This window comes from Nesoenas mayeri, assembly GCF_963082525.1.
Source record: "Nesoenas mayeri genome assembly, chromosome: 19".
In the NCBI taxonomy this organism is placed as follows: Eukaryota; Metazoa; Chordata; class Aves; order Columbiformes; family Columbidae; genus Nesoenas; species Nesoenas mayeri.
Window position 1 is genome coordinate 3,392,167 of NC_137568.1, and position 23,979 is coordinate 3,416,145.

The 23,979-nt window shown below is 43.0% G+C and overlaps 1 protein-coding gene across 1 annotated transcript in view; it reads left to right on the forward strand.

Annotated features, from left to right (window-relative positions):
- ABCC3 (ATP binding cassette subfamily C member 3) overlaps positions 1 to 23,979 on the forward strand; it is a gene marked incomplete at its 5' end in the record, with an annotated part of 47,026 nt that overhangs the window by 19,936 nt on the left and 3,111 nt on the right. The window contains 20 exons of the mRNA XM_080356670.1: positions 2,425 to 2,643; positions 4,901 to 5,078; positions 5,625 to 5,786; positions 6,884 to 6,976; positions 8,307 to 8,510; positions 9,720 to 9,866; positions 10,683 to 10,770; positions 11,796 to 11,862; positions 13,510 to 13,636; positions 13,982 to 14,158; positions 15,047 to 15,214; positions 15,956 to 16,139; positions 17,051 to 17,156; positions 17,858 to 18,011; positions 19,329 to 19,536; positions 20,083 to 20,393; positions 21,115 to 21,314; positions 21,414 to 21,540; positions 22,054 to 22,155; positions 23,186 to 23,332. Coding sequence (XP_080212796.1) covers positions 2,425 to 2,643; positions 4,901 to 5,078; positions 5,625 to 5,786; positions 6,884 to 6,976; positions 8,307 to 8,510; positions 9,720 to 9,866; positions 10,683 to 10,770; positions 11,796 to 11,862; positions 13,510 to 13,636; positions 13,982 to 14,158; positions 15,047 to 15,214; positions 15,956 to 16,139; positions 17,051 to 17,156; positions 17,858 to 18,011; positions 19,329 to 19,536; positions 20,083 to 20,393; positions 21,115 to 21,314; positions 21,414 to 21,540; positions 22,054 to 22,155; positions 23,186 to 23,332 — 3,169 coding nt within the window. The remainder of the gene's footprint in view (positions 1 to 2,424; positions 2,644 to 4,900; positions 5,079 to 5,624; positions 5,787 to 6,883; positions 6,977 to 8,306; positions 8,511 to 9,719; positions 9,867 to 10,682; positions 10,771 to 11,795; positions 11,863 to 13,509; positions 13,637 to 13,981; positions 14,159 to 15,046; positions 15,215 to 15,955; positions 16,140 to 17,050; positions 17,157 to 17,857; positions 18,012 to 19,328; positions 19,537 to 20,082; positions 20,394 to 21,114; positions 21,315 to 21,413; positions 21,541 to 22,053; positions 22,156 to 23,185; positions 23,333 to 23,979) is intronic.

Below are 23,979 nucleotides of genomic sequence, written 5' to 3' on the forward strand. Positions count from 1 at the left end.
TACAGGTAGGTATTCTCAATTACTTTCTGTCAATTAACATTGGCGGTAGTTGCTTGGGAGCTGTTGTAAAGTCTTTTTTTTACTCTTCTCATTAAATCTGCTCTAAAGAAGCTTTTATGACATTAAAAATGCTGTGTCAAGTTGCACATGTGTTGAAAGTGTCATGGAAAATATTTGCAGTATACGTAATAGTTTATTTTAGAAGACTTAATCAGTTGCAACTCTGACATAGCTAAAGCTTTAAACTTATTGCAATGATTATCACATTTCTTTTGTTCTTAAACCTACAAAACCTATTTTACATTTTGCTTCACAGCTGTCTTGTGAATTACTGTTAAATAATTGCTAAAAATTAATTTGCTACTAATGAGTTACAGGAGAGGTCAGTGTGGATTGAAGTTGTTATTATAGATAGTAAAGCAGGCAAAGAGCATTTTTCCTTTGCTTTTCCTCGCTTTGCCTGTATCGCTCAAGTTTCTACTTACTTTAGTGGTAAGTGCAGTTGCTTTGGAGAAAGAGCTGTGCTGGATGGAGGAGAGAGAGCTGGAATCTACTTTCCTTCAGTTCTCGCTTCTGAGACTATCCTCATGGAGGCACATTGAAGCTGCAGGGCCTTGTCATCACCGTTGGGAAAGCCACATGTTTTCCCGTGAGATAATCGGCACCTATTATCTGCCCTGCTATAAATAATGGAAACCAGGCACATGCTTTTTGCTTTGATGAAAAGCTGGGCGTGAGCAGTCCCACACGCTGCCGAAAACCTGACGTCACCCAGACACCCCCAGTAAACACCACGAGTGCGTTTTCTCCCTTTGGGATCTTTGTGCTGCAAGAGAACTATTGCGTTGCTGTTAGCTCACTGTAATAAACATTTTTAATAGCACCAAGCCAGGGGCAAAGAGTCTTGTTTCTTCAAATCCTTTAATGAGTTTAACAGCCTGGTTGCCAGAAAAATAAGGCATTGCTTATAAACTCTCCAGGTTTGATCTGGAAGGACAAAGACAACACAGTTTATTCTTGTCTGGGAGGGGGAAAAAAAAGGCAAATAAACAAAACTAAATTGTCTGGTTTAGGTTCCCCTCTGCCCTCAGACTTTATTGCAAAGAAATCAGAATTTGCCCATGCCTTTGTTTGAAAGGACGTGAACAAGTTTCTACCTGTGGACTGTTACCCACAGTGATCATTTTGAATGCTCACGGGCTGTTGGAATTATTTGTAACTACAGCCAGTTCCAAAAAATCTGCACATGCTTTATGAAGCATCATAAATCCAACCTCACTTGGTAGCACTTACAAGCTATTTCTCAAATGCCTTCTTGTAAGTCTTCACTTTTTCTAGAGCCTCTCTTCCATCTGTCCCTTCTTACAAGGCTTATGTGCCCCAGACTAATTTCCTTCTCCCTGCTCCACCTGGACTTAACCTTCCTGGCTGACATTTAGGAAATCAATCTCTAGGTCCCATAGCCCCCAAGAAACAACAACCATTCGGTCTTTGCTGGTAGAAAAACTGCCAAGCTGCTCTTTGAGAGCGATTCAAGGGGGAAATTATTTCCCAGAGCACCCCCTCTTTATTGATGGGGAACAGAAGTCAGGCACCTAAACCCCAGAGTTGCTTCCAGAACATTTCATCAGTCAGTCTCAAAGAGCTTTGCAGGAGAGGTCACTTTTGTTGGCTTATTTTGCAGATGGAGAAAGGGATGCACAAAGTAAGAAAGGAATACAGCCAAACAGAGTTTAAATGCTTAAATTGTCACCTGTGCAAAATTTAGGCACCTAAACCCAAAGTTTCTGTCCTGGAAGAGCCTTGAACAGCTGTGGTCCAGGTCTCGGAGCTGGCTCAGCTTTGGAGGTGCCATGGCTTGTACTCTTTCAAGTTTCCAGGAATGCAAAGCTCTGTATTTTGAGAGGTCTGTGCTTGCTTCCTCCCTTCGCTTGGCATGTGGTTCGATGCCTGTCTCCCCAGAGGGATCCAGACGACTTCTCCAAAAGCAGCTGTGTGATCAGATAAGGCTAAAGATTTAGTACAGTGTCAGAAGGACTAGGTGAGGGTGTCTTTGTGATATGTAAACAGCAACCGTTAGAGGATTCCTTTACAAGAAATTAGAGATTCGAGATCAACTCTGTCCTATGCCAAAGGAAATCAAGCTTTCAAATCCTACTTCTTTGGGCCATGTTTTCTTCCCGTGGGGATTGGTTTTTCTGCCTTGTGGAGGACACCCCATAAGTACTGCAGAAAAAAGAAAACGAGACTCATTACGCAAGACTGGCCTATCCCTAAGCACATCTAGATCCTGTTGGAAGTCTTGCTGTTGGTCAGTGGCACAGCAAAGGAAGGAACAGACTTTTAGATGTTACTGCAGTGCAGTACATGTAGGGCAATGACATTCTCATTGGTTGTTTCCAACTTCTTGTTTCATTCCCGTAGGAAAGAAGATGTGACATATATGAAGAAATCTAACAATGTGCTGAATCACATTGATGATGGTCCAGAGGAAGCAGAAGTTCTGATCAGAGACAAAAGGCACAACAGAAAACCTTCCTTTCTCAAAGCTTTGTTGAGGACCTTTGGGCCATACTTCCTAATCGGCTCCTTCTTCAAGCTGATACAAGACCTACTTTCTTTCGTCAACCCTCAGCTGTTAAGGTTGGTTTAGTGTGTGAGTAGTTTCTATGTGCAGTCCCTGTGGAGGCTTGGCTTTGGCACGGAGGATTTATTTTTGAAATGCACAACTAGTTCCCCTCACAGTGCTGTGTGTGTGTGCTCCCCCACCTTCCCGCTGAAATGCCGTAAAACAGGAGTTCTTTATTGTGAACTAAGCTGTAAATTGGGCAAGCTTCACTGAAATGCGAGATTCATAAACCGCCCATCACCGATAGACAGCTTTGAATTACAAATTACCTGTTGCTCCGTGCAGCAGTCCAAAGCAATTTCTCCCTGTTTCTAAAGGATTATTTGTGAAATCAAAGCAAAGCACTGCTTGCTGGATCCAGTCGTCTATGTACATCTGATACCCACGTGTATTGGTGGTGGCCGCAGCTGTAGTGCGACTTGATGTATAAATGAAGCATGATGCTCAAGTATGTGGTGCTTTGGCCGTGCTGCTGTCATCTGGGAAAGATTTTGTACCATTTAGATGAGTTCATGTATTCTTAGTTGTACACAGCAATGTGCGAGGCACAGTTGTGCTACTTTTCCATGTGGAAGAAAAATATGGTTCTGTTAAAAAACAAATTAGAAAGATCGTGACAGAAGTGGTATGTCCTTAAACTCTCATCGTATGAGGAGCACCTGTACATCTCCAGAGCGACTAGTTGCTCAGCCTAATCCACAAAGGAATTTGCACAACCCCCACAGTCTTTTTCTCTGTTAGTATTATTATTGTAGTGAGAATTTCACCAGATAATCATTAACTACCAGTGGAAATACCCACATTTCTATCTAACAATTATATTGTATTTTCAAATCAATGGAAAAGCACGTAGTCCTGGGAATGCATGGGAGGAGAATAGAGTTTGGATGGAGCCCACAGGTGAATGTGGGGAGAAGAAGGACACTCCTATATGAGTGTCTCAGTGTGGAGCTGTGTTCTGAGATCATGTTGTTCTGTGACATACTCAGAAATTTGCTAAAAAGAGGGTCCAACCCAGTATGGTGACATTTAATAGCTTACAATCTGTCTTCTTCCAGAGTCCCTAGCAAAGAAGAGGCAGCTGGCTTCCTTCTGAGAACACATTAAGTATAATCTATTCTGGGAATTTCTCAAGTTTGCATAAATTCCTGGATATGTTGTCAGTGATATCTGTAGGCATATGATGGGGAATTTCTTCTCAAGTCTAAATTCCTGCCGTGTTGGAAAATGCGCTGCTGGTGGTAAGAGAAAATGGAAAAGCCACAGCTGTCTGGCAGGCGGCACATAAGAGAGTTTGATGTTGCTAAGATTGCTGAATCCCATGCTGGGGCTATGAGGAAAACGTTTTCCTGAAGCTTTCCACTTACAGCATGAACAACTGGTGCAGTGCAGAAGGAAGATCTTTCTGGAGTGGAAGAAGAAAGATGTAGCAACCTCATGCTTCTAACGCAAGGCTTTGGAACCTGATCTGTAGTTTCCAGGTGTATTTTCCCCCCTGCAGGTTATTTGAAACATGGAGTCAAATCTCTGTTCTGCCCATATTTTTGACAATTCAATTCTCCGGTCAGTAGGCTGAAATCACAGATGTGATTTTTGGGAATGCTGGATGTTACCATAGGTTGTTCAGCTTGTTTGCTGCATGTCAGTGTGCAGGTGTCACAGGGAGAGCAGCTGCGTGTAGTAAGAAATGGCTTATTAATAAAAGATGATAAAGGCAGTTTAATGGCACTGCTGTTGTACTGAAAAAGTAGGAGTGAAGAGCTCCTTACGCATCCATCCAGGAGGGTGTCTTTTAGTCTAGTTTTTTTGTGGGAAAAGACTCCAGGCAGAAGCACTCAGGCTGCTTTCAAAGGGTTTGGGTGAGAAGCTGGTTCCTCCTGCTTTACTACACGGTCCGACTGTGTCCTGTCATTCACCTCCTGCCCGGGGGGGCTGCCTAGCAGAGCTCAGACAGTGAGCCATGTGTTTAAGCCATGATCTCAGGGGAAACCCAGGGTTTCTCATCATATTTCATTTTCTACAGGCTCATTTGCAAGTGGACTTTCTCACTGGCAAAGCTGAAGGTTTTGCTGTTGTATGTTTGCAATGTTGTTTGACTGAAATCGTTACTCAGCTTGCATCCTGGAGAGCTGTTTACTTTTAGTGGTTAGGGAGAGGATGTGGCAGGATGCCAGAGTTGCGAGAAGCTGCGATATGTCCCATTAAACTTGCTGCATGCTTTTTATTTTTGTTTCTTTTTTCCTTTTCCTTCCCTAATCTTCTAAAAAACAGTGCATTAATCGGCTTCATTAAGAACAAAGATGCCCCAGCCTGGTGGGGATTTTTGATCGCGGCTTTGATGTTTATCTGCGCCGTGCTGCAGACACTCATACTTCACCAGCATTTCCAGTACTGCTTTGTTACTGGGATGAGGCTGAGAACTGGGATCACTGGAGTGATATACCGAAAGGTAAGACTGGAAGCATTTAATGGGCTGGAACACCAGGCTGTAGCCCGGCAAGTGGCCTCCATTCTCAAATACTTGGGGAAGAGGAGGCGTATCGGAGAAGAACAGTCTCTGGAAAATAAAAGATTGTTTATTTGAGGAGTTTCTAGGAGTATCTCTGTCATACTTTACAGAGTTTTCTAGTGATCAGCAGCTTAATGTGAGTGTTCTGGGAGGTCACCAGACATATCACAAGCAAATACTGGTTCACTTTAGATACCTGGAAAAGGGATCCAGGGGAATAGTGTGCTTGTGCTGTGAGCTGATAAGATGCAACCAGATGTTCTCAGAATGCTACATACTGCTTGAGATAGAGGTGCTCACAAGCAAAACATTTCTTGAAGTCTTGTTCTTTGAAGATTAGGAATTGATGTAACCGTGAATTATTTTATTCTTGTTGGAGAGGCACTTTGTTGGGGATTGGCTTGTTTTGCTAATAATTGATTACTTCTCTGTGTTTTTCCATATGTATCAAGGTTGTGAATCCACTGAATCTCTCTTATTTCTCAGTCCTTAGTCATCACAAACTCAGCAAAGCGCTCATCTACCGTTGGAGAAATTGTCAACTTGATGTCAGTGGATGCCCAGCGCTTCATGGACCTGATGACTTTCCTGAACATGTTGTGGTCTGCGCCACTCCAGATATTTCTGGCTTTGTATTTCCTCTGGCAGGTACAGACATCGTCACACTTTATCAGAATTCATCTCAATGGTGTGCAAGCTTGTTATCTTTTGTTAACTTGAGCCACCACCGCTTTTTTAAAAACTTACTCTTCTGGCCTGTAGTAAAATAGTTGGTAGTGGGGTACACAATCAATAAGTCTCTTAATTATTTTGTTCAGCTGGTAGGTAAGATAAGTCACTTGAAGCAAAGGACAGCCTGTTTGTGTCCTCCGTCTCTACCATGTTTGATAGGATCAATCTTGGACTCATCACAATGTTCTTTGTAGTTGAAACAAGTGAGAACTTGAGGGAAATGGTTTAAAAACCAAACCAAAAACCACCTGGACAAAGGAAATGTAAGCCATCTATAAAGATTATATTACACCACATAAAGGAGTTTGTGCAAGCCACCATGAAACGAATCTCGCCTGGAATAAACATAGTTTTCCCTTTGCTACAGTAAAGTTGTTTCTGGTTTACTCCAGGTTCAGTTTGAGCCCTGGCTTTCATCTTTAAAATGTTTCCATGCAATTAATGTGTTTTACTGCGTAAAACAGTAGCACCAGCATAACCGTCCTGATTTAGACCCAAAAGCCATTAAGTTGCAGCAGCTTTATGAGTTACTGCCCTGCTGGTAAGCTGGACCCTGGTAGCAGTTTGTGTGCTTTTACTTACACTGAGGCAGCTGGGGTAATTCTGTAATTACAGCTCCCTGCTCAGAGATAAATCAATGGAAAAATTCCTTCTGTGTAGCTTATTTGTTCCTTTTCTACAGTTGCTCAATAGATCTGTATTTGCATTAGTCCAAGCTTACTTTCCTCTCCCAATGGGAACCACTTAACAGGTAAATGGCAAAGCGCTCTGCTTTCACCAATACTAGCATAATAATAATTCTAGGCGGATGCTGTCGTATTTTTCTGTCTCTCATTAGTGTTCTGTGGAATCAGAACACTTCACTGGGAGGAGTTCAGCTTGTTGGTGGAAAACATTCATTAGTGAGGCAATGCACTTCTGTTTCTATAACCTGCTCTTGTTTTAATGCTCACCATGGGGAACAGCAGCACTTGGGTGCAACAAAAACTTACCTTTATTTTTTTTCAATCAAGACTTTAGGGCCTTCTGTGCTGGCGGGAGTCGCCGTAATGGTTTTACTTATCCCATTTAACGCTGCGATAGCGATGAAAACCAGAGCATTCCAGGTAAGGTCCCAGCAGAGAGGGTGACGTTATCTGAATTGGCAGTTGTGCTATGAGAAACCAAGGCATCGCTGATTGTCCTGGCTGTTAATGAGCTGCTGTTTGCACCAATTTATTTATGAGCAAGATGGTACTGATATATTTAATAGCTGTATCCTCTCAGATAGTTTTTTCCATAGCGAATTGAGTGCTATTTAAGGGCAAGGTGTGACATTGAGTCAGTGGCTCTTCATAGTGCAGGAGCAGCTTCTGGGAACAGCAAGAAGTTTCTGAGTCTCCACATCCCTTCACCCGGTACCTTCTTCTAGGAGTCTCTGGAGAAATGGCAAATAAATGCTGTTCTTAGGGCTGTGAATGGCTGTTTTCAGAGATGGGAACTGAAACCTGGGAGCTTGTGTTTGATGCTAATAACCAGTGTTGATTTTTCACTGCTGCTGAGCTGGGATAAATTTGAATTATTATCTTTAGGTAAAAGGATCTTTTATTCCTTTCTGTGTAGCCTCAGTTGTCTCTAGTCAGGGAAAGCTGAAAAACCAATATAATAGTGCCCTCTGGCTTTGTGCTGGAAAATCTAATAAGTGGCTTGTGCTGTGCAACCTATCAGATTAAAAAAAAAAAAGATGAAGCTGTTGATGTATAAAAAGGTAAGAGTTGGAAAACGAGGATAAATGATGACATTCAGGCACAGCCTTAGTAACAGAGCAGTATTATTATGTGCCTTAAAGAGACATTCAGACTTCCCATTAAATCTCTTGGATGCTGACATGTTAATATTAACATTCCTCTTCTCCCTTGCCCATTCTAAGATGATCAGAGCTGCATCACTTGGTGTGTGTGTGTGAACACGGTTTTTCATTTTGTCCATACAGCTGAGTGGGTTATTTAAAAAAAAAATAACTAACTGAATGAAGCACTGTATTGTAATGTATAGGGAAAAAAAAAATAAAGGGAGTTTTTCAAGGGGTGCCATAAGAAATACAACTGTGCATATCAGGAAAACAATCTGAAGAAATCAAAGGAAGAGGTAGGGTAGTATTTTATGAAGTGCCTGAATCTTTCTTTAAGGTGATTTTGAAAATGTGATCCCTAACAGAGAAGATGAGTAAAAAGCTTTTATACTCTGCTTTTGAGCCATTTTCTTTGATTTCTGGTTTCTTTGGAGGTACAGACTTGCACTGTGAGCTTACTGATAACAGCCTGAATTTCTTGAATTACCTTTTGCATCATCTTTAGTAATAGCCCAAGGACCATCCCAGCTGTGAGACAACATGTGGAAAAGTCAGTTCTAGTAATTTCTGTGACACTCTGTCTCCTGTGTTTACTAATAACCCAGGTGGAACAAATGCGATATAAAGACTCCCGCATTAAATTAATGAATGAGATTCTGGGTGGCATAAAGGTGCTGAAGCTGTATGCTTGGGAACCATCATTTTCAGAAAAAGTGTTGGAGATACGAAAGAATGAGCTGCGAGTTTTGAAGAAGTCCGCCTATCTCAATTCTTTGTCCACCTTCGCATGGATCAGCGCGCCGTTCCTGGTAAATTGAATTTTCATGATTTTCTAAGCTGTACAAGTACATCCTTGAAGGATAAGTGTGGGACTTTCTGCTTACTAAATGTACATGGGAATAAAATGTAAATACTTTGAAGAAAAAATATTCACATGCTTTGAAGCAAAGTTCCTTGTTCTCTAAAGCCCTTTTGTTAATCAGTATGAAAGTATTTATTGATAAAGCCTGCCAGTGGAAGCTGGGAATAGCTGTGTCAGGAGAATTACCAACCACTTCAAAGTACTTCCCATAACAAATTGCAACTGGAATTTGAAACCTCAGAGATATTTGTGAATAGAAACGTAATTGAGTCAGTCATGACGTCTGTCTTAAGCTCTCATTTCTACCTTTTGTGTTATGGTGCTCTGCTTGTTTTAGTGGGAGAGGGAGTTGTTAAATTATTCTACAACCTTAAAAAAAATAATTATTTAATATAAAAAATAAAGCCCAAATGATACATAACCAATTCTGAAATGCTTTTTCCTCCGTTTTCTCTTTCCCTCTGTTTTCCACTTCATCGCACTGTGATCCCTTTTGCAGAAAGGCTTTTGATGAATAAAAACATTCAGATAAGTGCTTTGTCAAAAATATTCCGAGCCAAGTGTTCTCGAGATCAAAGGCCCAACCCTGCAGAAATATTCTTAACGGCTTCAAGATCCTGCGTCTTTCATGTTTCCTTAATGTTAATGCACTTCCTTAAATACACGTTCCCGTTCCTATTCACGGTTAATTTTACTGCACAGGATGGTCCCTCCGCATGGATGGTCCCTGTTGTGCAGTGAACCAGCAAATAATTTGGATTTTATTCCGTTTCCTGTAGTAAGTCTTGTTTGCTTAGCCTGCAGTTTACAATGGGAAAATTTGCTCGGGTGGAGCTGGAAATGCAGCCAAACCACAGCCAGATAACAGCTTCTCCTTTTTATTTACCTGAGTTCTCTAGTTCACCTCTTGTTCCCCCTGGTTCAGCTAAACGTAGCCATTAGGAATCCAAAAGTTATTTTTTTCTGCGTGCCTTTTTTTGTACCAACTTGTCGATGTGACTTGTCACTCTTAAAGCATGTTGAAAAGGTCAGAAACAGAGAATTTGCCCAATTTTGTTGATACTTTTATTTCAAAGGTGCCTGTCAGGCTTGACTGCTTTTTAAAATGTCAAAATCTTACCTACATCTTACAGTAAACTCACTCTCTGGCTTTCAGGTGGCATTGACGACATTTGCTGTATATGTCTTGGTGGATGAGAATAATATCCTGGATGCAGAAAAGGCTTTTGTCTCCCTCTCCTTGTTTAATATCTTAAAGTTTCCCCTCAATATGCTTCCGCAAGTCATTAGCAACATTGCGCAGGTAAGGAGGAGTCAGTGCGTAGGTTGTTCTGAACAACTCGAACAAAAAGAACCTCAGATGTCCCTGGGCAACAAAGATGCTGAAGGGAGTGGAGCATCTCCCGTGCGAGGAAAGGCTGAGGGAGCTGGGGCTCTGGAGCTTGGAGAAGAGCAGACTGAGGGGTGACCTCATTAATGGTTATAAATATGTGAAGGGTGAGTGTCAGGAGGATGGAGCCAGGCTCTTCTCGGTGACAGCCAATGGTAGGACAAGGGGTAATGGGTTCAAACTGGAACACAGGAGGTTCCATTTAAATTTGAGAAGAAACTTCTTCATGGTGAGGGTGTCAGAGCCTGGCCCAGGCTGCCCAGGGGGTTGTGGAGTCTCCTTCTGTGCAGACATTCCAACCCGCCTGGACACCTTCCTGTGTAACCTCATCTGGGTGTTCCTGCTCCATGGGGGAATTGCACCGGATGAGCTTTTGAGGTCCCTTCAACCCCTGACATTCTGGGATTTCTGGAATGCATCCCCCTGTTAGCTGATTTTATTTCTAACTCCCTTTCTCTGCTGCTGCCCCGTGTTGGCAAGCCTGACATCTGAGTAAGCTTGTCTGTGTGAATTTTGCTTCTCTCAGATGAACTCAGCTTGGCCTAAGAAATATCACAGTTAAAAGCTTGAATCTCAGCATAAGACTGATAGCTGGGAAATAATGAATCACTGTTCAGGGAGCCCGTGGGGTGAGAGCTGAAGCCATTCTGTACGCTGTCTTTTTTCAGTGGTAAGAGCATTAAGTCCTCATTAAATGAATGATAAAATAATGCCACGCTCTTTTCTTAGACAAGCGTTTCCCTAAAGAGAATTCAGCAGTTCCTGAGTCATGATGAACTTGATCCAAATTGTGTGGAAACAAAAGTAATTGCACCAGGTAAAGACATCAGTATTTTTCTGAACTATGCTAATACCACAAACATCTTGTATTTGTTTTGGACTGGTTGGGTTATGAAAAAAGAAAATAACAACCAAAATCTTAGGTTAAAAAAAAAAAAAGCTGCCTCTTTGAAAAGTATGTGTTTGTTGTTCAGGCTGGGTGGAAGTTACAGAATATAGTTTCCCGCTATATTTTTGGGCTTTGGGCTGAGTTATTGGGCCTGAGTTTGCATCTGCAGTGTGTTGGATGCCAACAGCACTGGATAATTAGGCGCATCCACTGACTCGGGACAGCAAGACCTGCTCAAACCTCTTGCATTGCACGAATGCTTGGGAACATTATAAACAGTTTTGGGGTTTTTTTTGTGTTGGAAGCAGTATTCTAAAATGAATAAGCCAACCATGTGGTCTCAAAAATAAAGTGTGTTTTTTTATGTAATGCAGTTTGGTGACAACTGTGGTTTGAAACCCCTCCTGTGTGTGATGGTGTGGACAGAGGAGGAGGAGGGGTGGCTGTGTGGCTGTCATGCGATTGCTGTTCCATGCCACCCCACCAGGAGGTAAAGAAAGCCGGCAGATCTGTCACTTGTCACTGTGACAAGCCAAAAGCTGCGCAGAGGCAAATTTAATCTGATACACCAAGGCAACAGCACTTTGTGGTCCCCTACCGACTTGAAAGTGGTTTCTTAAGGAAAGTTGTGCCAACAGCTGCGTGGGGATTCTGAGCAGCAAACGTTGGGACCAGCCTCACCGGGGCAGGGGGAAGCAGGACAGATTTCCAGCTTCATAGGTCTGTAAGCACAGTCTATAGCTTAAGCTGCTATCTGTTATTTTCGCTTTGAATGAGCCTGTCTTGTGAGCCAAAGTCACGAGACTGCGCTTCCCATGCCGGTAGGAAAGGGAACCACAGGGTACACGAAACGCCCGTAAATAAAGATTCCTCTGTCTTCCTGTCTCTCAGCTGTGCTGTTCTGTGTAATAACACATCTCCTGCCTTCTCTGTTGTTGTGTTTTGTCATACAGGCAATGCCATCAGCGTAACGAATGCGACGTTCAGCTGGGGAAAGGAGCTTAAGCCATCTTTGAAAGAGTAAGATTTCTTTATGCGCTTGCAATGCAGTGGCTTCCCGGTTTTTGGCTCCTGAGAGGTCTATCTGAAAGATTTCTAGTAATATCTGCGGGCTCACTTCTGGAAAAGGTTGTTCCCACACATCCCATATGTGCATCTCTGCTGCCTTTAAAACTTTGAGCTAATCCTCGTGATACTGAGGCTTTACAGAACAGCGCTGTAAGGCTTTAGCTCTGCGGTGACTAGAATAACATAAGTTACCTACGAAAGGATAGAAAGGCTGTGTAAATTTCATAAATAGACTTTTTTTTTTAACTGAAGCATTGGACAAATCAAATTGATGTGATGGATTGTAAAGACAGTTGAGATGTCTTAGTTGGGATTTGCGAACAGTAGTCTGTTCTTTTAAGAGTCTTGTGGCAGGCTCATCCCTCTGGATGTACATGGGCCATTTTCAGACTATGGGAGTGCATGTTTTGCACGTTTGCCTGTTTGAAAGAATACAAACCGAATTTGCGTGGAAGCACTTACTTCCTTATGTTATGCTTTGTTGTCAGATCAAAATCACAGAAACCTGGTAAGTGTTCTTAGATCCTCAGTCCAAGGATCTCGTGCTGCTGTGCCGAGTATATAATGTGAACAGCTTCTATATGGATAACGTACAAGCAAGAGGCTTAGAGTTCAAAGGAGCCAGTTTGTTTCAGGCAAACAAATCTGCAGCCAGGTAGACTTCAGTGCTCTGGGCTTTATTTCAGAAAGAACCAGCATCTCCAGCTCAAATTGCTAGACACTGGGGCCTAAAAAGTATCTGGTGGCTTTCTAAAGTAGCAATAAGTCAAAACTCAGCTAACTAGAAGGAAAGAGTAATGAAGAAAAATTGTAGTGCTTTTGAGTTTTCCTGCTTTGAATGCTGTTTGTTTGTTTGTTTGTTTATAAACAACCAACAAACAAAAAAACCCTCTTGCTGTGTTCAAAATATCAACTACTCGCTTGGTAAGACTCCACATAAGAATTAAAACCCTAGTTCTGCGTCAGGATCTGTTCCAACAGAAGCCTGGCCAGATTTCATTAGTGAAAGACATTTGGATGGCAAAGAGACTGTGTCCATCAGTCATTTCCAAATCAGTTCGCCTTCAAAACCAGGACCTGAAGCACTACCTTTAAGAATATAGTGGGGAGAACAGTAAAGAATTCTAATTGGGAAAGTTTTGTTTTTCTTGTGTCATTGTGAACCCTATTTACCAGCACTGGAAATACAGTACTAAAGTGGTTTGAACATTTTCAGATGAGATATATTCGCTCACTGCTTTCGTGCAATTGCTCTTGTTTTTAAAATCAGAAAGCAAAAGATGGCTGGAAGATTGCTTGCATTGTTTGACTTCCTGATGGACTGATAGGACACAGATGAGGGTCTTGGAAGGCTTGGTACCAATCCTACTGATTTAATAACCAACAAGATATTAATAGATTAATGCTGGGTTTCCATTTACTCCTATAGTGCTGGTTACACTTGATTGTACACAAGAAAGGGAAGGAGAAGACCAGAGACCAGGCTGTGCTTACTATATCCAGGCAGGCTGAGGTCAGGCTTTGTATTTCAGGTTTAAAGACCCATAATGTCTTTAGTAAACTGATGTTTAATTAATTTCCAGCCTGTTTCCTCCACAGTATAAATCTGTTGGTCCCCAGTGGTGCTTTGGTTGCCGTTGTTGGCCACGTGGGCTGCGGGAAGTCTTCTCTGGTGTCTGCTCTCCTGGGTGAAATGGAAAAGCTGGAAGGAGAAGTGGCTGTGAAGGTTGGTGTTGTTTACGATGCCATTTAACCATGGTGTGGAAATGTGGTGCTTATTCCTGCCATTGCTCATAATGCACATCAGGCTGGAGAGGGAATTCTGTTTGCTCCTGCGCCAGCTTGTCCGCTTGTTTATTTGAGTTTTGCCCACACCTGTTCAATTGTTTCACATGAAATGACTTTCCTGATTCTATCAACTATACATCAGCCATTAGTACACGTGTATGTGTAATGTGAATGTCTATCAAACAGGAGCTATATCTGTGTGCTGCAGATCTTAATCAGAGTTCTAAGCATGAATTGCTTCTTGTTACAAGTCAGAGGTTTCCTTTCTCCCTCCACGTTCTAGGGTTCTGTTGCTTATGTGCCTCAACAAGCCTGGATCCAGAACGCCACACTGAAAGATAACATTTTGTTTGGCCAAGCTCTTAATGACCAGAAATACCAAAACGCCTTGGAGGCCTGTGCTTTAAAAACTGACCTGGAAGTGCTGCCAGGAGGAGATCAGACAGAGATAGGAGAAAAGGTATGGTTATTTCCCTTTTTATCTTCTTTTTTTGAGTCTGACATGCTTGGTGATTCCTGTTCTGTCCAGCTAAAGAGGAAACGCTGTGAAATCAGCACCTGATTGGGTTTGATCTTCACGATGGCATGCCTACTACAATCAATACTGAAACACGTGGGGCAGTTTTGTGAAAGGCAATTGGACTTAAACTTGTTCCTAACTTAAAGCATGTGTTTCTACTTGGTGCATAATTACACTTCTAACCCTGGGAGATCAGAGCATCCTCCATTTGCTGTCCAATTGTAAAGGTCCATCTGTCCAGAATACTTAAAAGTCCTTCCTTTTCCTGTAGAGATAAAAAGGGAGGGAACATATGGTGTGTGTCAAGTGAAAAAGTGATATGATCATCCCTTAACACCTCGTTTTAATGAGAAACTTTTACATCTGTGATTACCAACATAGTTGTTTGGGTTTTTTTTTTCTTTTCATTTGCCGCTAAATTTGAGATGGAAATCGTGAAGAGGGGGGGATTTGTGGATTTGTGTGGAAGATGAGAGATGTGGAAGATGTTCCAGGTGCCTCAGCCGTGCTTTGAATGTGTGCGTTTTACATCCCGGTTGATGGTCTTCCTTTTTATAGTTTTGCGTTTTCAACAGCTCCCTTCAGGAGCTTATTAAGCAAGAGGCTTATTCAGTCTCCAGATTGCTGGGTGAGTGGAAGTTTGGCAGCGAACAAACAGATTTAGAGGCGTTCTGTTCCTGTCTCTGGCTCGGAGTGAGTTATTCTCATCAGCGTCTCATGTTTCAATTTAGCATCTGTGCGTTTGGCTGGGCGAGAGCCACGACAAGTCATCGCCGTTGTTGGAACCACGTTGCGTGACGTGTTTTGTTCTCTCCTCTTTCCTTCCAGGGCATCAACCTCTCCGGCGGGCAGAGGCAGCGGGTGAGCCTGGCCCGCGCGGTGTACAGCAACTCCGACATCTACCTGTTAGACGATCCCCTCTCTGCCGTGGACTCGCACGTCGCAAAGCACATCTTCGACAAAGTCATTGGTCCAGACGGAGTGCTTAAAGGAAAAGTAAGCTGGCATTTAGATCCTCTTGAGAAATGCACACGAACTCAGAAACACGGCTGGGTAACAGGAAAGCTATTTCACCACCGAGGCTCGAGTGCTGAATCATTCCTGAACTTCTGTGTTTAATTGGCGACGTGGACACCTTTCCCCGCAGCAGAGACTCTGCAGTCAGCTGCTGTTTGGGCATGCCCAGAAGTTATGTGATCTACTCAGAATATGTAGAGGCAGAAACCTGCTCTGCCTTTTAAAATCCCTACTCTGAGATCTGCAAAAACAAGACATTTGCAGAAACTTGTAAAGGTTTTGTCGGCGTAGTAGTGCTGCTCGTTACTCAGTGCAGTGGGGAAGCTGTAGCAGTTTACTGATTTTACAGAGGTCTTTAGCAGTAGGCTATCAAATTGCAATCTCTTTTCTTCCCCTTCTACTCCTGCTATGATCTTCTCAGGCTATCTCAGAGCTCAAGAGGAAAGGGCTGCAAAGAAAACCAACGCAGGGGAAAGGGGGAATGATAATTCAGTTGGTTTGCTTCCTTCTGTGGTTATATCAGCACGTGGGAGGAAGAATAGTAAGTTCATGTGCTTATCTCCAAGATAACAAGGACAGTATATTTTCCCTGGAATTTCAGCTTGACATGATAATTCACTCCCTGTCCCAAAAATGTGGTAGTATTTGGCTTGCTGAGGAGTTTTAGTCCCCATGGTGACAACTGAGAGATGTGGGGTTTTTGTCTTTTTCCCTGTCCAGACCCGAATTCTGGTGACCCATGGCCTCAGCTTCCTGCCTCAGGTAGACCATATAGTTGTCCTGGTAGATGGCAAAATCTCTGAGATGGGATCTTACCAAGAGCTTCTGAAACAAAACAAGGACTTTGCAGAATTCCTGCGGAATTATGCACTTGATGACGACATCGAAGAGGACGAGCCAACAAGTACAGTATTCCTTTCTCTTAAAATGTGTCTTTTTCTGACAACCAGATTATAGATATTTTCTCTGTATAAAATGTCACTTGCTTCTTCATGACAACCTGGCATTTGCCTTTCTGTGCTACCCTGAAGATTATTGACTGTGTCCAGGTCTGTATTATTGATAAATACTTTCACAAATTTCTTTCAAATTTTCATGTAGCTTGTCCTAGAAAAAAAGCAATTCTTGTGTTAGAAATGGCTTTAATGTTATTAATTTATTTTACAATTAGCAAGGTCAAGCTTAGCAGGAAAACGCAGTAGTCAAGAACAAAGTGGGCTTGCTATCAAAGGGGTAACCCAGAGTCTGTAGTTATATATTGTTGGGTTTTTCATATAGCACAGTTCAAGCAACATTTTAATCCTGGGTTACTTTTCAGCTTGGTTTGGCTCTGATAAAACGATACGAGATTAAAGCATGTCGGTAAATGTTTCCTGTGTGTGACAGTGTTCCCACGCTCTCTGATGGCAGCACTGATCCTCTCCAGACAGGCCGGGGGACACGTGTGACATCTCCCAGCAACAGCAGAGCCTTGCAGCAGATCCCGGCAGGACTGCCCCATCCCCACATCATGCCCAGAGCACTCCCTAGGCGTGAATTTAGCTAGAACCGAGTATAACACCATCACTTAACGTTTCTGATGTGCTAAAGGAATGTGATGTAAATGCATTTGGCAGCCAGCCTGCCTCGCAAGGTCTTTTTGACTGAGTTAGAAGTGATGCACAGAAGGGCTGTAAGCAAAACTATGGGGAGTTTATGCACTAAGATTTTCCTGCTGTGGTGTTGTTTTTCATGACTCTTACTTTGTACAGCCACCTTTTCCTGTGCTTTTCGCCTCCTTCAGCAGGCATTCTGAGATGTGATCTTGTCTTGCAGTGCTGGAGGAGGAAGAAGTCCTGCTAGCTGAAGACACCCTCAGCATCCACAACGATCTGGCAGACAACGAGCCGGTGACGAACGAGGTCCGCAAACAGTTTCTTAGGTAAATATGAGGTCCTCTTGTGTTATAGTCCGTGTCTGGGTGAAACACATCTGAAGGGTGTTAGTCACATACTGCCTCTCAGTCTGGGCTTTAGTTTCCTTAGTTTCCTCTTGTAAATAAATAAACTGGTTTAGTGTCCTTTGGAAAATAAATGTGAAAGAACATGCAAAGATCAAACATCTATTCCTACAATCCTTTTCTTAATCTGAACCGAACCAATTTCTTAAAGCAGCGCTCTAATTCTCAGGTAGCCCCACTGTGTATATTTACCCCTACAACGCCAAACTGCTACCAGTTGTATGATAAATAAACCCTTTGCATTGAGCCTTTCTGTTGGGAATCTTGGAAATCCCTACAAGTTTTCCTAACTGTACCCTTGGACGGTGTCAAGCTACTGTTGATGTGAAAGCAGAGAAGCACAGGGGTTGGTTTTGAAATATCTGGCTTGCAATGAAGCCTCTGATGGCCTTTACCAAAGAGCCCAGGTCCTGGCACAGCCTTTGCTTGGAATTATATTTCTGGCATCACCAAACATCAGTGAACATTCAGAGGGTGGCACAAGCACCCGTAGCTGTGAGCGCGGCTGGCATGGGAACTCAGCAGTAGAGCTGGGAATAAATCCAATCTGCTGCATCCCAGTCTTGCCTTAACACTGCCACAATATGCCCTTTTTCTCCTAATGACTCTCTTGTTTTGACTAGGCAACTCAGTGTAATATCTTCTGAGGGAGGAGAATGTCCCAACAAAATGTCAACGAAACGAAGAGTCTGTGAGAAGAAGCCAGCAGAGCCTCCTCCGCCAAGAAAAAACCCGAACGAGAAACTTATTCAGGCTGAAACCACTGAAACGGGAACGGTATGGTTTGATTCCCCCCTTCCTTTTTCTACACTTATTCTTTCTGTTTCAAAAAAAATCCTTTTTATTTCTACATTGGATGCAGTTCTGTTAAGCGTGTTGCATAAATCACGACTGCAGGCTTTAGGCGTTAATCTGGCGGCCAGTGATCATTCAGATGTGGGACTTTGGCAGAGGTTTCTGTGCCTGGCAAGGGCTACGTACTTTGGGGAAAAAAAGAAAAAATAAGAAAAATCCCTTCCAGCTCATGCCAGAGTCACCTGATACTGCAGAGCACTGAGCTCCATCAGCCCTGCCTGAGCCGTGCTGTTGGTCTTTAGACTCTTTGGCTGGTGCTGGGTCCAGCTGGGTATCTGGTGACCACAGCAGTGGGTGACACGAGCCAGCTGGCTGGTCTGCCCTGACTCCTGTCACCCCATCTGCAAGAGCGTTTTGTTGTTATTAATATGCTCTTAGGGACGAAACGGGCAGCGCTCTTCCCTGAGCAAAGCCAGGGCATGAAATGGGAACAGGGAAAAGGAGAAGAGAAGGGGGAAAACAGACGATGGCAATGCAAAAGTAAAAGAAAGGGACAGAAAGGAGCAGGGAGGTTCTGCTAACGAAAGCCCCTTCCCTCCGCTTCAGAAGGCTCAATGTGTCCTGTTTAGTCTGATGTGCGTGGACCATGTCACAGACGTGTAATTAACTCTTTCTGTGCATTATTTTAGCTTTCTAAGTCCCTAATCAACAGCACTTTTTCTTTTAATTATTCCTTCTTATGCTTTCTTTGTGACTGGGTTTTGTAGTCTCTGTCTCTTTTTGGTCCTCTGCCGTTTCGCAGAGAAGAGAGAGCAGCTTTCCTTTGTGCCACAAGCCTCATCTCTTTATGTTCCTGTTGGGGTGCACAAGCATTTGGTGGTACTTTTAAGCTGCTGTAGGGACACCTGAATGGAGGCATATTCAGCACTTTTCCTCAAATAGGCCATTTAAACTAGTCCTGAGCTGAGTATGCCTGCCAAGTTGCTGCTTTTGCTTGCAAATCTTGGCTCCTGTTCCTGTTACCCGTCCTTCGCTGCTATTTAATCAGCCTCTTCTTTTTTTTGTTTTTCTTCCCATCTGGTCTAGTCTTAAAACCTAAACCCCCACAAAACTAATAACATACAGTTTCTCGAAATGAAGGAAAAGAGTATTTCAGATAAGTTCTCTGTGGTATGTTAGAGTTTGGGCACTTTTGAATTTAGCAGCTCCTCTACTGAAGAATTTTCTTCTTTCTTTTTCCATCTCAACTCCTGATTGTATAAGTTGTACAAAGCAGCTTCGGTGTGTGATTTTTTGCAGGTGAAGCTAACGGTGTTCTGGCAATACGTGAAGGCTGTCAGCCCTGTCATTTCTTTAGTGATATGTTTCCTATATTGCTGTCAAAATGCTGCTGCTATTGGGGCCAACGTGTGGCTCAGTGACTGGACCAACGAGCCGGTGGTAAACGGGACTCAGCACAACACAGCGATGCGAATCGGAGTCTACGCTGCTTTGGGCCTCTTGCAAGGTGAAACCAGATAAAATCGTGATGTCTCGGTGTTTAGTAAAGAGGAATTAGGTGGGGAAGCCATGGCGACAGTTGCCAATGGCCCAAAATCCACTCCCCCGAAATCCTGTTCTAAGCAAGGGATGTAACAGAACTTGGAGCTACAAAGTCTGAGCTCAATCCAACACTTATAATTTTGTTGTGAAGCCCTTGGAGGGGGTTGAACGGCTGACATAGAAGCCTGAGAGAGGTAAATTGGAGAGAAAACGTGAAAACTTAGGTGCAAAAGAGACTGAAGAGCTGTCGTGAGGTTGTGGCATTAGGACTTCATGAAGGCTTGGGGAAAGCAGAGGGAGGATGGTTGTGGTGAAATCCTACGCGACACATTCCTATGCTTAGGCAGCAGTGTCGGCAATGCCATAGTGCTAATGTGCACAGTAAGAGGGGGTGGACAGGGAATATAGTAAAGGAAAACAAGCTTCTAGCACAACAAAAGGCTGAGTGTCAAAGAGCTGGAATCGGGAGCATCGTTCTCACTGGTTAACATGTCTCCTCTTCACCCGTTAGGCCTCTTCGTGCTCATCAGCTCCTTCACCCTGGCCATGGGAGGGATCACCGCAGCCCGGACACTCCACGCTGCGCTGCTGGAGAACAAATTTCACACCCCGCAGTCCTTCTACGACACCACCCCGACCGGCCGAATCATCAACCGCTTCTCCAAGGACATCTACGTGATCGATGAAGTAATCCCACCAACCATCCTGATGTTCCTCGGCACATTCTTCACCTCTTTATCAACGATGATTGTAATTATAGCCAGTACTCCGCTCTTCGCTGTGGTTATAGTTCCACTTGCAATTCTATACTACTTTGTTCAGGTAACCGGAATCTGATCCAATGACTCTTATTCCATTGTTTGTCTTTCTTTTTAGGAAAAACAAGAAGAATTTTGGGAAAATTGACATATCTGAAGTAGCTGCATGTTTATGTAAACAAAACATTATTTACTCCTCTCAGAAAAAGAAGTGTCCTATGAAATGTGCTCATGAAATAAACAGGCATAACCTTGTTTTGCTTTTAAGTAATAACAGATAAGCCTGCTGCTGGAGGTAGAGCTGCAGTGCACTTCAGTATATTGAAGTGTGTATATCTGACATACTGACAAGTTCTTAAAGCAGAGAGGAGTTAAAATATTGAAAATGCAAAGCATCAATTTCATTGACTTCTGAGCAAAACCGGAGCTTATGTTATAGATCTTAAACAGAGGCAAATAATGGAGGTGCAAATTCATGTTTCATGTTCTTGCAAGATGAGGCTTCTACAGATGGATTCATTTTGTTAGGCTGTATTAACCAAATTTAAAGGGACATAGATAAATTCAACTTGCAGTCAATAGAAATTGCAGTTAGCCAATACTCTGTTGTGGAGTGAAGCCAAGATAACTTTCTTAAAAATCTTCTTAATTATAGAGAACATTTTGGAGGGTTGAAGTGCATCAGTAGCAATCTCCCTTATATCCTTAACCTAAAAAAACCTTTACTCTTCATTAGAAGAGCAAGTATTTAATGTACCCTTCACTTTTCTCCAAAACAACGGCAGCGATTCTACGTAGCCACCTCCCGCCAGCTGAAGCGCCTGGAGTCTGTGAGCAGATCTCCCATCTACTCGCACTTCTCGGAGACCGTCTCAGGGGCCAGTGTCATCAGAGCCTACAGGAGAGTGAAATCCTTCATAGACATGAGTGATCAGAAGACAGATGAAAATCAGAAGAGTTACTATCCTGGCATAGTATCCAACAGGTAAAAAAGGCATAAAACCTTCCCACTTAAAGAATCCTGTGTTTGCATAACTTCTCCAAGCGGCATTTACCATTCTTCTCACATCTGCCTTTCCCTCAGGTGGCTGGGCATTCGAGTCGAGTTTGTGGGGAACTGTATTGTCCTTTTTGCTGCCCTTTTTGCTGTGATTGGTAAAAACAGCCTGAATCCTGGCTTGGTGGGACTTTCAGTATCCTATGCGTTGCAGGTATGTGTTGTAGCTTTCTGTTCACTGATGGGTTTGTGTTTTTGTAGATGGTAGGGATATATCAGCAATAATTTATGTGCTTGTTAAAGCTGAAGTTAATAAGGAAATAATCAAAATGAGTTGTGGGAGATAATCTCTATTCACCCAAGCTGTGGAGAATTTAGCAGATGTAATGGCCTCACTCTTGCCAGAAGCTTTTATATGGCATGAGTGTGCAGGCTTGCTGTCAGCAATTTTCCAGTGAGACCCATGACTAGAGCAATGGCTTCCAACCAACTTTTTGGAGGTGTCCATTTCTTAAATCACTTTGGGAGTCATATGCTTCTTTACATGGGCACCTGATTATCTGTAGACTTCTTGGTCAAGTAACTGTATTAGTGTCAATGCAAAGGTAGTTATTCCATTTGTAATATTAATGTGAATCCAAGTCTTAATAGCAGTGTCTGCTTTTGTTGTTATTATTAAATCTGTTGTTCCTCTGTGGGTGGTATTTTGTTCTTTGTCTTCTCCAAGGTGACCATGTCTCTGAATTGGATGGTCCGAATGACTTCTGAACTAGAAACCAACATTGTGGCTGTTGAAAGAATTAAAGAGTATTCAGAAACAGAAACGGAGGTCAGCTGCCAATTGTCAAGCATGCTCACCAACAAGCATGGTGAAATTTTAACGCACACGTTTACATGGTCTTTCTTTAGACTCTTGAGAGACGGTTCCTGCTCCGAGAGTGTTATCATTTAGCCCGAACAAATGTCACGCTGTGCACTGTAATTTATGCTATCGCAGCTCCAAACCCTTACTGCCATCATGCAGTCTGTGCTTAGCATCTCATTTTCTGCTGCTGTAAGTGGCTGGAGCACAGCAGAGATGAGTGTCACCATCAGAATATTGCTCCCATTGGGTTGGGAGTGTTTGATGCATAGTCCTACCTGCGCGGATGGTGCTGTGATCCTGCCAGTGAGCACAGCTGCAGCACAATTACCAGGCTACACACATGTTTTCAACAGTATTTCTATTTAATCAGCTTAATCAGTCTATGTTTCCCACGAGAGAAGAACACGTCCAGTAACGCTGTATTGCCTAATCCAGGAAAGTCATCCTGTCATCTTCCTTTGTTGCCAAACACTTTTAGAGGTGGCAGGTGAAGCTGTGCTGGGAAACCTGCTGCTCTGGACACCCTGGGTTTTGTTAGCCCTGTGTCCATGATGGGAGACTAAGAATTAGGAAATGGAGGACCTGAGGATCGCTGCAGAATATGGTTCTGGAGATCAAGTATTTAATCTGGAAGCTAAAAGGAAGCTGGACAAGGTGCATGATACATGTTATTAATAAAAGCCAGAGCTTGATCTGGCATGAAACAGACAGTGTTCTATTGAAGTTAATGGAAAAAAGTGTTAATTTATATGCATTGAAGATTTGGCCCTATATGCTCAGACCTTTTTTCCTGTAAACTTCACAACAAAGACCAAAATGGCCGGATACTTAAGAACGCATGTTTTTCCCCCATTACTATTTTTTTATATGTAATAGAGACTTGATTTGTCAGATATATTTCTAGTAACCCACAAATGTTAATGTTTGTATCTGAATTTGAATTATTTTTTTTCTTAAAGCGATATGAGGCATTTCTGACTCCTGTTTTCCTTAGGCTCCCTGGATCATTGAAGGCAAGAGCCCCCCAGAAGACTGGCCCTCCAAGGGAGAGCTGGAGTTTGTGAATTATTCAGTGAGGTACAGAAAAGGCCTGGACCTAGTGCTGAAGGGTCTAAACCTCCAGGTGCACGGTGGAGAAAAGGTGAGTTCCCAGCTGCTAGAACGTTGCTCTGGGCTTCCAGGGACAACCATGGAGTGGAGGACAGGGGCTCCAATGCGCTCGTGTCCCACGGGAGCTGGTGTTGTAGGAGCTGACAGTGCCAACTGGACAGGAACGATCGCATGGGGCTTGCTGGACTTGCCAAGGGAGGTTTGCAACAGGCTACAATGCGCCATGTAGGAGGCACCAGTGCAAGTGACAAAAAATCAGCAATAGGAACACTTTTCTGCGAGCGGTGCAGATGGGAGAAGGAATTCCAGCTTTTCTGCTCTCTGGCTTTCCCCGGTGAAATTTTTGGCATGGAAGGAAATGACATTCTTTGCTTCCTTCTCTTTGTTCAGGGAGATTTGTTTCTTCGTGATTCAACTGAAAGTTCTGGGGTTTGTGCGCTGGTGACAGAACAATTAGCATGAGAAAGTCCTCCACTTAACAGGCTGTTATTAGAAGAGAATTATCCGTATACTAAGCAGACAGGATGACAACCACTTTCTGGAATGGAGACACAAGTGCTTACCATGCTTACCATAAAGTCTGAATTGCCTTTTGAAAAGCCTTTATTTCTTGTCCTCCTAACACGGGTACTTCAGCCGATCACCCAAAGTTATATAGGATGGCTCTAGGCCTATGTA